This window comes from Aethalodelphis obliquidens, unplaced genomic scaffold (genome assembly GCF_003676395.1).
Source record: "Aethalodelphis obliquidens isolate GAN/ISIS:26980383/991018 unplaced genomic scaffold, ASM367639v1 scaffold59, whole genome shotgun sequence".
NCBI lineage: Eukaryota > Metazoa > Chordata > Mammalia > Artiodactyla > Delphinidae > Aethalodelphis > Aethalodelphis obliquidens.
This window is the reverse complement of record NW_020838003.1, coordinates 4554967-4570635: the sequence shown is the minus strand read 5'-3', so window position 1 is coordinate 4570635 and position 15669 is coordinate 4554967. Positions and strand designations below refer to the sequence as shown.

The window sequence follows — 15669 nt, the reverse complement described above, 5'->3', positions numbered from 1 at the left end:
AAAATACCAAAGAGATGGTAAAAAAAAATTTAAATGCCATGGTTTTTGTTTCCATTATTGTAAGAGGATGCTTATCTCTTTTTCTAAACCTGACTCACTCTACTCTGATAGGACCGTTTTTCTCAAAATAGAAACAGAAATAGCTTTAGATAAATCATTTTTTTAAAAAATCAAAAGTGAGAAAAATAGAAAAAGATCTGCTTCTTATCCTATACAAAAAGGTGGCGACCAGGTGGGTTTTAAATGCATGTGGAGTCCTGGGTGAGCCAGCAGGGTCAGGGTAACACTTGGAGGACGGGGAACCATTTCCATCTTCAGCAGTGAAGCTGTTTCTTATACATGGCCAACAAACATGGGCCACCGCCCACCCCGTACCCAGTGCTTTTTCTCCGAGTCCTGTTCTGGACTCTGGGTTTTCAGTCTTTCTCCTAGTTGACAAGGCAGTGGTGATAGAAAGTTCAGCAGCCCGCTGTTCAGACTCCGCCTTTGGCCGGCTTTCCTGCTCTGCCCTCTCTTCTGGGTCGTCCCATCCACTCTGACTGCACTTCACTTCCCTGCCATGCCCCGAGCTGCAGGCTGCTGTTTTTTTTTTTTTTTTAACATACACAAAGTTGGAAGAAGCTTTTTATTTATCTATTTTTGGCTGTGTTGGGTCTTCATTGCTGCGCGCGGGCCCTCTCTAGCTGCGGAGAGCGGGGGCTACTCTTCACTGTGGTGTGCGGGCCTCTCACTGCGGCGGCCTCCCCTGCTGCAGAGCACAGGCTCAGTAGTTGTGGCTCATGGGCTCAGAGTTGTGGCTCATGGGCTGCAGAGCGCAGGCCCAGGAGCTGCGGCACACGGGCCTACCTGCTCCGCGGCATGTGGGATCGTCCCAGACCAGGGCTCGAACCCGTGTCCCCTGCATTGGCAGGCAGACTCCTAACCGCTGCGCCACCAGGGAGGTCCTGGCTGCTTTTTCTAAACCGCCTCTGCAGTGCATCATCCTCTGCCCCACCACAGTTTTCTCACCCTCCACTTAGGAAACACATCCTGTGCTGTCGTGCGATGCTGCCTGCCTTGCTCTCCCTCTGCCTCTGTCTGGGAGCCCCTCCACCCTCCCACTCCCGGGAAGCCTACTCCTTCTGGAACCAAGTGTGCTCCTGCCCAGTGTTCCCTCAGGACACCCATTCCAGTTGCCCACCCCCCCTGCCCCCGACCTAGCACCTTGGGGTCAGCTTCAGAGCTCTTTCTACATGTGAGGTAGCCCTTTAAACGGCAGCCTGCTCTGCTCTGCTGAGGGCAGGACCCAGGTCTTAACATCTCTCCATCTCAAGAACTTAGCACAAGCCCCCTCCTACATGATATTAGTAGCTAATGTTTCCTAAAGCACTTAGTATGTGCCAGGTAGTGTTCTAACTGGATGACAAGCTTATGTGGCTTTAATTCTCACAACAACCCTACAAGGAAGGGATGCTGTTATTTCCATTTTACAGATGAGGAAACTGAGGCACAGAAGTTAGTAATGGATGAAGCCAGGATTGAATGCAAGCCTGACAATGAGATCTCAACCCAGACTCTACCCAGTGTGTTCAGTCACTTCTTATAGGAATCCTCAACAGGGAGCATTGGGTGAATGGAGAACAGAAATGACTTGGGACATTGGGTTATATGGTGGTATTGAATGTATCTAATTTATCCAACACCTCTGAGGAATTAGATATTGCAGAGATGTTAGTTTTCCAATTGATTAAAATTATTCCTTTTGGTTTCCTTATCTCAGGCGTATTTTTTGCCTTCTGTGATGGTGAGATTTTGCCTAAACATTCAGTAGATTAAAAATTCTTTTTTGTTTTAAAAGATAAGAACTTCTTTTAAAAAAAGGTTTTAAATGAAATATCTGTAAAATCAATTATGTATTTTCCTGCTAGATTAAACAGTTCATGGGGCATAATCAACCTTTTCTTAGTGACTAGGGCTATCATTGTGATTAACAAATAGTAAACTGTATTCTGCGCCTGTGATGTCCTGGGGCGTTTGACATCAATCAGTAGGATTAATTAGTATCTACTAAGTACCAGGGACTATACCAGGCACTTTCAAGTATGGTTAATTGTCTAGGCCTGCGATTTTGCTTTGCCTTTTTGTTTTTTTAATTTTGTTTCTATTTCTGGAGACTTCTTTGGTCTTCTCCGATACAGTAAAGCACTAATCCATCACTTCTTGCTCTCAGTCTGCTGTTCACCAGGACAGCGCCCTGCCTCTAGCTGACTATGGTTGATCAGCTATCGGGAGATTTGGGTAACGAGACTTGTTGCTCTTGTTACTAAACTCCCTCTCCTTTTGCTGTGACCTCCCTAGGGTCACCAGCGTGACAGGAGTGCTTGGAAGGGGAAGCCTTTTGGGTTTCCTCTGACTGTCACATGTTGTTTTGAGACGGAGGTCCCTTGCCATCCCTCCCCTTGGTTTTCATGGCCTCTGCAGAGCTGGAGGCCACTCCTGACAGCCCTGTGACACTGTCTCCCTTCAGTTAGATGGCTCAGCAAAGGCTGTGTGTCGGCCATGCCCGAGGACGGCTGGTGACTGACGGAAGTCTCCTGGTTAGCTCTGAGTGACCTGACATGAACCCTTTGTGCCTGCCAAGGGAATGAAATGTTTTTGTGGTTCGGGAACCCTTGGCTTTGACTTTTTGAAGTTTATTGAGAAACCAAGTCAAGTTACGAGGCAGAAAGCGATTGGAACATCCATGTGCAATTTCCCTTTAAAACATCAGGTTCTTACAGGGTAAGCAGTAAAGAAAACATTTTAAAAGTCATCTTCAAAGTCAGTAAACATACATAGACATAAACGAAGCAGGCTCTAGACTTGGAATTACTCAGGCCTCTAGGTGTATGACCTAAGGCTCAGTGAAAACAACAAAAAGTCTTGGGAAGGTCATCGATTTTCGTCATCAGTTAGAAAACTTGGCAGCGTTGGTCCCTGGCTTCTGAATCTGTGTTGAATCCCAGCTCTTGACTGCCAGGCCCAGCTTTCTGTGAGTGCAAGGAAACTGGCGTTCACCCTGGGGTCGCTTTTTCTACTTCTAGTTCCCTGGTGGTCAGCAGGGCCAAGCTGGGATCTTGGGCCCCGATTATACACAGCTTCTCCTGGAGAAGTCTGTCCTTTCCCCTTCCCTGGAGGGCAGCTCTGGGACCAGAGAGGGGGTGGGGCCCTCTCTGCAGGCACCTGCCTTGGCTCAGACAGGGATTTGCCTTTGAAATTTCTTCTTTTCCTCCAGCTTCTAACAAATCTCTTTGCATTCCCTTAGGTGTAGACTCAGGAAGACCTTGGACATGAAGTCAGGCTACCAAGAGTCTAAACCCGGGTCTGACACTTCTTGGTTAGTCCTGGGAAAGTTACGTTAGCTGAATCTCTGTTTCCTCATGGGTTATGATTTCTCTGTGAGAGGGTTTTTGGTTGCAAGCAAGAGAAACCTCTAATTTAAGTAAAAAGAGCGTGTATTGGAAGGCTATAAAGTGGGTTACAGCTCCCAAGGAAACCTGTAAAGAAGAAAGGGGCAGGGGCCGGGGAAGCTTTGTAGACCCAAGTCCCAGGAGCCCATGGGTCATCTGTGCGTCCTGGGAGAAAACGTCCGTCTACTGTGTTTTCCATCCTGAGGCTCTGTGCTCAGGATTCCGGGGCCAAGGAAAAGGAATTGGGTACCACCCCACTGCCCAGTGCAGGAGAGGAAAGAAAATGAGGGCTCTGACCAGCAGAAAGGGGAGTGAGTATCTAACAACCAAACGTCCAGTGCAAACACCCTGAACTGCAAACTGCACAAGGCTTTTAACAAGTATTTGTACGTATTCCTCGCAAACTGGAAGGGCATGGACTTTTTTTCTCTCATACTTATTTAGATTTGGCAATTGCTAGAGGCACTCATCGGTTTCATCCTACAGACAGTTAGTAAGCACCTACTAGGAGAGACCATCTGATTCAGAGGAGAGAGTACTAGGCAAGAATTAGAAGACTTGAGCTTAGGTTCTGACTCTTCCACTGCCCTGAGTCCCCATCTGTAAAAGTTGGACGAAAGTACCTGCTCCGTGTGTGCCACAGGCTTGTTAGAAAGATTAAATGATATCAAATGGCGTAGTGTGCTCAAACCCTTGGAAGAGCTGTACAAGTCTCAGATATTTATATTACTGTGTGTAGCTTGGTGCTAAGTACTAGAGAAGAACGAAGACTCATCTGCTTCTACGTATAGGTATGCATTTGTTTATTGTTTGCTTGTCTATTTTTATTTTAAAATCTAGAAAAGATTTGAGGCATACAAGTTTCTTAAGCTTACTTGCAATCTACCTGAGGCTTCAAGCTAATTTCTTCACAATCTAAATGATGTCGCTAAGCATTTTATAACTGAGTGCCAGGCTCCATGGGTGTTCAGGGAGGAGAAACCCCACGTGTGGCTGTGGTTGGGAAAGGCCTCCGGAGGAGGTGGTAGCCCCACTGCCTAATGCCTTCGTACCTTTGTCTAAATTAGCTCTGTTCAATCGAAATATAATGTGAAACACATATGTCATTCCAGGTTTTTCTAGTAGCCACATTAAAAAAAAATAAAAAGAAACAGATGCAATTAGTTTTAATAATATATTTTTAGTTTACTCATTCCGTCTAAAATAGTATCATTTCTGAATGGATAAAGAAGATATGGTACACACACACACACACACACAATGGAATACTACTCAGCCATAAAAAAGAACAACATTTTGTCATTTACAGCAGTGTGGATGGACTTGGAGAGCATTATGCTAAGTGAGATAAGTCAGAGGAAGACAAATACTGTATGATATCACTCATCTGTGGAATCTAAAAACTACAACAAACTAGTGAATATAACAAAAAAGATTCACGGATGTAGAGAACAAGCTAGTGGTTACCAGCAGGGAGAGGGAAGGGGGGAGGGGGAGGGGAGTAAGAGGTACAAACTATTAGGTATAAAATAAGCTATAGGGATATATTGTACAACACGGGGAATATAGCCAATATTTTATAATAACTATAAGTGGAGTATAACCTTTAAAAATTGTGAATCACTGTATTGTACTGTACACCTATAACTTATATAATATTGTAGAGCAACTATGCTTCAATTTAAAAAATAAATAGTATCATTTCAACATGTAATCAATATAAAAAAGTTGAGATATTTTACATTCTTTTTTTTTTTTTTTTTTGTTACTGGTTTTGAAATCTGCTATGTATTTTACCCTTACAACACATCTCAGTTCCAATTAGCTACAGTTCAAGGGTTCAGGAGACACAGGGCTACCAGGTGAGACAACACAGCCCTTGATGAGACAGGAAGAAGAACAGGTAAGCGGCAGAGAAGGAATAGACATGGCGATTTAGTGACCATCTACTATGGACCAGGCAGACTCAGGACTGGCATGAGGCATTTGATTGTCAAAACATCAGTCCTGTTTTTATATAAAATTTTGATATTTTGTTCATCATGAATTTTTAGCATTAATTTTGATCTTTTAAAATTGCATTAAAGTATTATTTGTTTTGACTACTGAGTGTTTGGGCACCTCTTACATTTTGTACCCAAGGCAGGTGCATCACTTCCCTCACCCTAGTCTCAGGCCTGGCACCAGACACCTCCTACCAACTTTGCTAATACCTCATCTGGGGGCACTCACAGACGCCAAGCTGAAATGGATATCAAAGCCAGGAGTGAACTCCTCTAATTTACTAAACCTTAGGCATTCGTTTTGTTCAATGGATTTTTAATTGAATTCAACTTAGAAATAAAAAGACATTGGTAAACACATTGAAATTGAAACTGAATTTATGAACTGAAAAATTTGAAAATATTTTGGGACCAAACTATAACCCAGGAGAGAGTTCACTGGCTTTGATTCCCTAGTTAAGGTGACCCTTGACCATTGCATTTCCCAAATTATGAGGGGAAAGAATGAAAACAACACTTTTTTTTTTTTTTTTTTTTTTTATCCATAGGTGGCCCTCTCCTTTTTTTGCCTCTCCCGTTGCGGAGCACAGGCTCCGGACGTGCAAGCTCAGCGGCCATGGCTCACGGGCCCAGCCGCTCCGCCGCATGTGGGATCTTCCCGGACCGGGGCACGAACCCGTGTCCCCTGCATCGGCAGGCAGACTCTCAACCACAGCGCCACCAGGGAAGCCCAAAACAACACTTTTTTCCTCTCTCCGGGGCCTCATTTCCTTTTCACATTATAGCTTAAATCTCCAGTGTTGAGGGGGTCAGTATCTTCAGTCTCCCCCAATATGGGTTGTATTGGGAATGTTATATTGAAAATAACTTTGATGCTGAAAGAAAGGAAAAGTGTTACTTAGTAAAGTGTTGCCTATTTTCACACGAAATCCTCTTCTTCTAGGGAACTCAGAAACAAAGAAGATATTCAATTTGGAGAAAACGGAACAACAATATCTGCCGTGAGCAACAAGGCCTATGTTTTTGAACGAGATAAATCTGTTGGAGACCCTAAAGTTGACTTACTTAGAACATTAAATATTCCTGCACTGGTAAGTAGGCATTTTAAATCTCATTATTGTGGATTTTAGAAGAAAGGAAAAAGCTAAGTTAAGGCCATTATGGTTTTACCTTTAGGAGCTATTAAGTTATATATATGTGTGTGTGTATGTATATATTTATATTTTCCCCCCTTCTTTAAAGTTCGTTTCAGACTTTTTTTGAGGTTTTTCAAATGTGGTCTTTTCAAATGGTGACAGAATGTAAGTTTTAGGATTTTTTTCACAGTTTCTTCCTGTGTGTTCATATGAGGCCCAGGAGACTTCTTCTATCCCCTCTGAGGTTCCCACTCCAACTCCTGGGTGACCGCTGCATATGCAGCTGGACACTTATGGTGGACCCAGGACCTGGAAAGTATTAGATCCCAGGTCTGGCCCTGCCCAGCTGGCTAGTGGGGCAGAGTTTATGGGGACCCAGCCTCTAACCCGGATTGGGAGGAAGATGGTGCCACCTTGTGGCTAAAGATGCCAATATATTGCAAGAGTTTTTCCCCTTCTGTGGTGGTGGGAGAACTCTGAGAGTTGCGAGTGAGGATGCTAAAATGACAGTTACAAAATGTAATACTGAGAAAGGACAATAAGTGAAGAGTCTTATTCTTCACACTCAGCCAGAGAGGAGCTCTTTGGTTAACCTCTCAGCTGTTTGATCTCAACGTTTCACATTTACATTTGCAGCCCCGTTTGCTGAAGGGGCAGTAGGAGAGTGGGGTGGGGACACTGCTCTCTGAATGTGCCTGTGTTCCTCAGACCGCCATGGAATGGGCCAAGCTACCCTTTCTCCACGAGCTCATCGAGGCCCTGTTGAAGGCGTATCAGCAGAAGCTCTTTGTGACCCACACGGTGGATGAATTGCTCTGGGGCTACAAAGATGAGATCTTATCCCTCATCAACATTTTAAAACCTGACATCTCTCCCTATTTTGGCCTGTTCTATGGGGTAAGTCCATTTTTCTTTTCACAGATTCTTTGTTCAGCTGAGGAGGAGGGCATTCCAAGACAGATTTTATCTTCACTTCGGGTTTCTTCTAGGAGAAGACCAAAGTTGCTTGGAATTCTAGATCTCTTGTAGAGTATGGGAAAAATAAGAAAGTGCTTTAGTAGGGGAAAAAAAATTTTTTTTTTTTTTTTTTTTTGTGGTACGCGGGCCTCTCTCTCACTGCTGTGGCCTCTCCCATTGCGGAGCACAGGCTCCGGACGCGCAGGCCCAGCGGCCATGGCTCACGGGCCCAGTCGCTCCGCGGCATGTGGGATTTTCCCAGACCGGGGCACGAACTCGTGTCCCCTGCATCGGCAGGCGGACTCTCAACCACTGCGCCACCAGGGAAGCCCATCCCACAATTTAAGCATGCTACCAGTGCTGACTTTGAATGAGTGTCACTATGAAAAATATATAGAGTGTGCTGTGCCATTAATCGGGTGCAGTCTTTCAAAGTGTCATAAATTTCAGTGATCAATGCCGAGTCTTGTTTTGATGACTTGGAGACTAAACCCATGGATCAGTCTGACAGAGGCAAATAAGAAACTAAATAGGGATGTGATAGTCCATTAGGAGTGGGAGCTACTTGTTAGGTTTTTAGACATTTGTGAAAGAGGCTGGATAATTTGAAACTCTGTGTGTCCCTCGTCTATGATTTCTTTTGTTTATAAGTGGAATTTTGTATCATTTTTGGCAGATTTTATTTACTTTGGCTTGAACCCCAAAATATCAGTATTCACGTAATTATTATTCAAAGCATATGTTATTGCTGCCTGAGCTTCCAATGAATTAAAATGAAAAGCAATTAAAAATCTATCCCCCCGCCAAAAAGAACAAGAAAAAAAACTTGAGTAAAATGGATAGCTGGAAGGTTGGTAAATGACAAACTTAAACTCAGGAAGAGAGGTAGGTTCAGGACAGGATATGGAATTATGATGAATTTCCCCATCTTTAAATTTGTGGTTATTCTCTGGGTCTAACTACTGGAGAACCTCACCCTCATCATGTAATCTCTTAGCATTTCAGTTGCTTAGTGGTAATAATACTGCCCCTCTACCTTCAGGGATATATAAAACTTAAAAACTGTTCAAACGAAATGGTAAACAACTTTTAAATATTATCTTTGCAAGAGGAGGCTGGTCCTAGGAATAGGGTCCCACCACCCCTAAATCCTTCACTCTGGGCAAGCAGACCCAACAGATGTTCCCTAGACGCTTCCGTCTCACAGGAGCCAGCTTCCACAGGACCAGAGGAAGCACCGGTTTCTTGTTAAGCTGTGACTAGACTCCCTCCTAGAAATAATTTCCAGGAAACTTCCTGCAGAAAGATACAAAGGTTTCCTTAAGCACCCTTTGGTCCCAGTGGCTACCATCCATCTGCCAAGTAGATCCTGTTCCTAATATCTCAGTATTTCTCTGATAACTTTCATTGTATAGCTTGCTTTTTGTTTTTACACTGACCTCATCAAACTTACATAACTAATATCCTTAAATACCTGTTAAAAATGTACCTCACATTTACAGACAGATTTAAAAATTGGCCCTTTTGCTTTCCCGTGGCAAGGATGTGTGGTTTTACTTTGTAGTTTTTCCCTCTCTGCCTCTCCTTGCAAGCACCACTGTAGCTCTACAAGGCCCTGTTAGTGAAAAGCCCTGGCATTGCTCAGTTAGATTAGTACCTGGTGTAGATTTCCCACATGCAGGAAAAGAGCGTGAGACTTAGACTCAGGGGGCCTGGATTTGCATTCTGACTTTCTCGCTTAATAGCTATGGGACTTTCCTGAACCTCAGCTTCGTCATTTATAACTTGAGGCTAAAGGTATCTACACTTCAAAGTTTGCTTAGAATGGCCAAATGAGAGGCCACAAAAGTGCTTTGCAAACTATAAGTTGCAACACATTTTAGGAACCGTTATTCTTTTTCCCCTTCCATGACCGGCTCAAAATAAAGACCCTGAATTAATATGAATGACTGCTATATGTTTCCATTTGGGAGCCAAATAAACTGTCTCTAGTGTTGTTGGTAAAAAGGCAAAGGTGTTTTTTGTTCAGTTTTTCATCTGCTCTGGCCAATCCTGACTCTGTCTCCAGCAGCACAGAGGTCCCTACTTGGGCCGTCATTCATTCAAGACCGGGACAGACCACGGGCTTCTGCACCTCACTGGCACCTCCTGCTCTGTACCCATCTGAGCGTGGCCTCAAATCTTTCCTTAATCCCAGCGGCGTCTGCCACATTCCCCTCTGATCCCCTAGGCCTGTGTGCCCGTTCCACCTGCTCCAATACACGTTGTGATGAAAAAAGAAAACCTTAGTTAAGGCCGTTGAACACTTTTCCTTCAAAGACTTTAATGATGAAACAGCCAAACAATTAATGGTGCGGGACAGGGTGTGTGAGTGAGAAGGATGAGGTAATACAGACAGAGTGTTGGCACAGAGCTCCTGAGAACAAGGGACCTGGCTGGATATCGGGTGCTCTTATTTGCATACTGGAAAGCCAATCAGCAAATCTTTACCCGTTGATTTTAGGGTACCTCTGTTTTCCTTGGCATAAGAGAGTTCAAGCACCTCCCAGTGAGTGTGGGTTCTTGGATGTCTAAAGCGATGGTGGCTGGGGAGTATCCTTGAGAGGTCAGCCAGTCCAGCCAATTGTACTGGGAGGATAGATTATGCATGCATTACGCTAGTGGTATGAATGTTGTCTTATTCTCAGAACATTTCTCAACCTCCTGCAGTGATATGTTCCTTGTATTCAACCCACAACCCTACTGCAATAACACAAAACCTATTTATTCCTGCTTGTTCTCAAATAACGAAAGTTCTAGCAAGTAACAGGGAAGCATTGACATTCAGTGTCTGACTCTTGGGCCAGTAACAGCTGGGGAGAACTCTTGGACATACTCTGAAATATTTAAATGCTTAACCACTTAGCTTAACCCACATCTGAGTTCATTGGAGAACTTCAAGAAGTAACACAAGCATTTTTAAAATTTGGTGGTTCAGCATTTTTTTATGTGAATTTGCTTCTAAATTGTATGTTCATATTGTTGCCCTTAAAGAGGAGTCCTTTCTCATATCTTAAACTCATGTAAAATTTCATATGTGGAACACAACATGACTATTATGTATGTGGACCATGTTGATATATTGACATAGTTGGTGAAGTAGTGTTAAGTGACAAAAAGAAGAACCCAAGTAGGCAAAAAAATTGAAAAAAGAATTCACAAAAAGTATGAATGTTTTTTTAAGGAAAATGACTGAATGAAAAAAGAGTGTGAATACAGAAATGCGAAAAGAGATAAGAAACCCCTTTTTTGTTGATCCAATAAGCAAAGTTTAACAAAAGGCGTTTGGGGAATGTAAACTGATTTATCTTGCTGTTTCCACTGGGTGACCTTGAGCAACTTGATACTAGGTTTCAAAAGTTTAAAAAACGTTCATGTTGGGCTTCCCTGGTGGTGCAGTGGTTGAGAGTCCGCCTGCCGATGCGGCGGACGCAGGTTCGTGCCCCGGTCTGGGAGGATCCTACATGCCGCGGAGCAGCTGGGCCAGTGAGCCATGGCCGCCGGGCCTGCGCGTCCGGAGCCTGTGCTCCGCAGCGGGAGAGGCCGCAGCAGTGAGAGGCCCGCGTACCGCAAAAAAAAAAAAAAAAAAATGTTCATGTTCTTTTATCTGGCAATTTCACTTTTAGTGGTCTATTTAGAAAATAAAAGCACGGAAAAAGTTTTTAGCCATAAAGATATTCATACATTATTTATAGTAGCAAAACAATTCAAAACTAAATATTCATAATAAGAAAATGGTTAAATTATTTCCACATAATATTATGGGGTCATTAAGTTGTACCTAGGAAGAACTTTCGATAATACAGGAAATATATTATACACATAAGTAAAGAAATTGTATATATGTATACACAATTGTATGTAAGTATAAAAATTGTGTATAGCAGATACTATATGTGTATGTTATATATAATATATCTTAGTTCTATAAACAAATTTTGTGTAGAAAAAAGACTGAAAAGAAGCAGACCAAAATACTAAAAAATAAATACATGTATGTTGCTTCTTGAAGTCCTCCATTTAACTCAGATGTGGTCTAAACTAAGTGGTTAAGCATTTAAATGTTTCAGAGTAACGCATGCTATTTCCCAGAAATCAAAGCTCCATCCCAGAAGAAGAACTTGTAAGAATGTACAGTGTGTCTGTCTGTGCCATTAAGAAGTGTAACTTGGAAAGAATATACAGCTCAAGAAAACTTTAATTGAAAAATGGGATTATATTAATACCACTTTTTTTCTATTCAAGTATAATTGGGTCCTGGCCCTAGATTTATGCTTTTTTATTTTTTAATTGAGATATAATTCTCTTAACATAAAATTCACCATTTAAAAGTGTACACTTCAGTGTTTTTTAGTATATTCACAAGGGTGTGCAACCACCAGCACTTTACAATTCCAGAGCATTTTAATCAGCCCCTCCCCCTCCAAAAAAACACAACTTGTTAGCAGTCATTTCCATTCCCCCTCCCACCAGCTCCTGGTAGCCACGAATCTACTTTCTATCTCCATGGATTTGCCTATTCTGGACATCCCTATAAATGGAATGAAATTCATCTGAAGTCATATAATATATGATCTTTTGTGTCTGGCTTCTTTTATTTAGTATAATGTTTAGAAGATTCATCCATGTTGTAGCAGGTATCAGCACTTCATTCCTTTTTATGGCCGAGTAATATTCCATTGTATGGATATACCACACTTTGTTTATCCATTCTTCAGTTGATGAATATTTGGTTTATTTCTACTTTCTGGCTACTATGAATAATGCTGCAAATGGACATTTGTGTACAAGTTTTTGTATGACCATTGGATATAAACCTTGGAGCAGAATTCTCTTGAGTATATCCATAGGAGTAGAATTTTGGAGTCATCTGGCAACATTATGTTTAACTTTTTGAGGAACAGCCAAACTGTATTCCACAGCAACTGCAACATTTTACATTCCTACCAGCAATGCAGGAAGGCTCTAGTTTCTCCACATCTTCACTAACAATTGTTCTTTTCCTTTTTTTTTTAATTGCCATCCTCATGGGTATGAAGTTGTATCTCATTGTGGTTTTGATTTGCATTTTTCTAATAACTGACAATATTGAGCATCTTTTCATGTACTTATTGTCTATTTGTATATTTTCTTTGGAGAAATGTCTCTTCAAATCCTTTGTCCATTATTTAATTGGGCTCATACTTTTTAAAACCATAAAGTAATAATATGGTTAAAATGGGATTTAGCAAAATAGTTCCTCTATTCCCTAGTTGTGTTTCAGTCTCATGAGGCAATTAGGCCCAACTAGGGCAGTTTCAATTAGGCCCAACTAGGGCAGTTTCATACAGATTAAATGTGTTAGTTACTGTATCAGTTAGGGTTGTCTAGAAAGACACAATCAATGGAGATCTATATATCTGTTCAGGAATTTATATTAAGGAATTGTCTTATGCACTTGTGGGTCCTGGCAAGTGGCAAGTCTGAAATCCATAGGACAGGCCAGCAGGCTGGAAGCCCAGGCAGGATTTCTATGTTTAGTCTTAAGAAGAGAACTCCTTTTTCTCCAGGAAACCTCAGACTTTGCTTTTAAACGCTTCAACTGATTGAATGAGCGCACCCACATTATCAACAGTAATCTCCTTTACTGAAACCGAACTGATCACATCTACAAAATACAGCAACATCTAGAGTATTGTTTGACCAAACAACTGGCCACTGTAGCCTAACCAAGTAAACACATGAAATGAACCATCACAGTTACTATAAATGACCATATTCACTTATTTTCAGAAAAATGGGACTAATGATGGAGACTATGTTTTTCTAACTGGAGAAGACAATTACCTTAACTTTTCCAAGATTGTGGAATGGAATGGAAAAACGTAAGTCTAATGATTTATTGGTGTAATTATTTTTTCAATTTTCATTTAATTGAACGTCCACTTCTGCTTTATTTCAAAGAAGTTCAGCACTATCATTTTTTGGATGAAAAACCTATAAATTAAAAAAATCTATAATTATGTAAAATATCCTATAATATAAATAATATAGTGTAAATGTGTAAAATTATTATCTTGTAAATCAAGATTGGGAATCACAAGCCAATGAAAAGTTTTGCTCTTCCGCTTAGTCATTGAATGATATGTAGCTGCAGCGCAAATACTTCTCAAATCACTGCTTGTTTTGGGGGAAGGAGAGAGGTTCTTTTTTTTAATTTAATTTAGTGATTCTGCATTGTTTGTGTATTTTTTTTAAGATGAAATACATTTGAGTTCAGCATTATAGCATTTCAAAATATTTTTAATGTTTATAATTTATAAACAAACTACCTCCAAATAGGGACTGAGGCAGCTTGCAATAAAGCCACACGTAAAGCAGAATGACTTTTTTAAGTCATAGAAATTAGGAATCTTCGAGAGAAAAGGAGGCTAATTCTTCAGGAACTATGGTAAAAGGGATTTTGTTGTTGAACATTAAATTTACTTCGCAGCTTCCCAGAAATACAGGCAAAAAAACTGGCGTGGAATATTATCTGCACAACTTTTCTGTAAAGCAAAAACTGTTTTTAAATTTTAAGTTTATTTAACTTTTTTAAAACACACATATCCAGGTACATACACATACATTTGCATATGCATGAGGGGCGCATGTGTGCACGCACACACATTCCCAAGGATATAAGAACCCTAAAAGAATATGAGAAACTGGCAACAGTATTGCCTTTGGAGGGTTAACTAGATGACTGGGTACTGAGCTGGGAAGGAGATTTACTTGTAAACAGAATATAGCTGGATTTTGTTTTAAACCCAATCTGTTATTTTCTTTCCATATTTTCTTTCTCCTTTAAATAGGAGAGTTTAATCCTTTTATATACATGTTGTAATTACTGATACATTTACGATATAATGATATATTATTTGATATATTGAGACCCATTTTGACATTATTTTTCACCCTTAGCTGGTTTATATCTATTCTACCCTTTGATTGTCTTTAACAATTTTTTTTCTAACAGAATCTAAAGCTATCTATTATCTCTCTTCTTCAAATGAGACAATAACTTTACCCATTTCTTAATACCCACACTTTCTATGTTATTCTTGTCTACAACTTGTTTCACCTTCTTCGGAAGCCAAATATAAGTAAAATTTCATTATTTTTATAGTGAATAATTAAATATACCAACATATTTTATGAATTTATTATTATTTTTCCTTCTCACATCTTCCCCTTGGATTTAGTTTTCTTCTTGCTGAAGGTCATTAGTACAGTAGTTCTTAAACAGGGGCAATTTTGCTCTCTAGAGGACATTTGGTGATGCCTGGACACATTTTTGGTTGTCACAACTGGAGGTTGCTACTGGCATCTACTGGGTAGAGACCTGGGATGCTGTTAAACATCCTGCAGTGTACGGAACAGTCCCGCACAAAGAATTAATCAGGCTCAAAATGTTACTAGGTTGGGAAACACTCTATTAGTAGTTCCTTCGGTGAGGATCTGTGGGTGGTAAACTTTCTTAGACTTTGCATATTTAAAAATATCTTTATTGCACTTTCAGCTGTTAATGGTTTTAGTTGGGTATAGAATTCTAGGTTGACAGTTCAGAATTATGAAGACGTTACTCCATTGGCTTTTGATATCTATCTTCTTCCTTGGCCTTTTGCAGTTTTAGTGCAGCATATCTAGATTTGAATTTATTTTATTTATTCTATTTGGCCCTTGGGGCATACTTTCAATCCAAGGTCTCGTATCTTTCTTAAATTTTGGAAAACTTTCAGCCATTATTTCTTAAATTATTGCTTCTCTGTTATTCACTCTATTCTCACTACCCTCCCACAAACTGCTATTAAATATTTATTGGAGCCTCTTGATATATTCTCTGTATCTTGATCCTTTAATTTTTAATCTTTCTGAGTTTATATTTGTATAAATTCCTTAGAGCGATCTTTCAGTTAGCCAGTTCTTTCCAACTACCTACAGTCTAGAGCTTATCCCTATATGGAGTTTTTCTTTCAGAAAACTTTTTTATTGTGTTTTTATTCTGAAGGTTTCTATTTTTCATTCTTTGGGTCTCACTACTCTTTATCTCATTCTTTTTTGTTTGTTTTTAATAATTTACCATTC

The 15669-nt window shown here is 40.7% G+C and overlaps 1 protein-coding gene across 1 annotated transcript in view; it reads left to right on the top strand.

The window, feature by feature from the left end:
- Nucleotides 1-15669, top strand: part of SCARB2 (scavenger receptor class B member 2) — a 65957-nt gene that overhangs the window by 33444 nt on the left and 16844 nt on the right. Inside the window, exons 3-5 of the mRNA XM_027087668.1 lie at nucleotides 6375-6522; nucleotides 7276-7464; nucleotides 13336-13427. Of these exons, the coding sequence (XP_026943469.1) occupies nucleotides 6375-6522; nucleotides 7276-7464; nucleotides 13336-13427 (429 nt within the window). The remainder of the gene's footprint in view (nucleotides 1-6374; nucleotides 6523-7275; nucleotides 7465-13335; nucleotides 13428-15669) is intronic.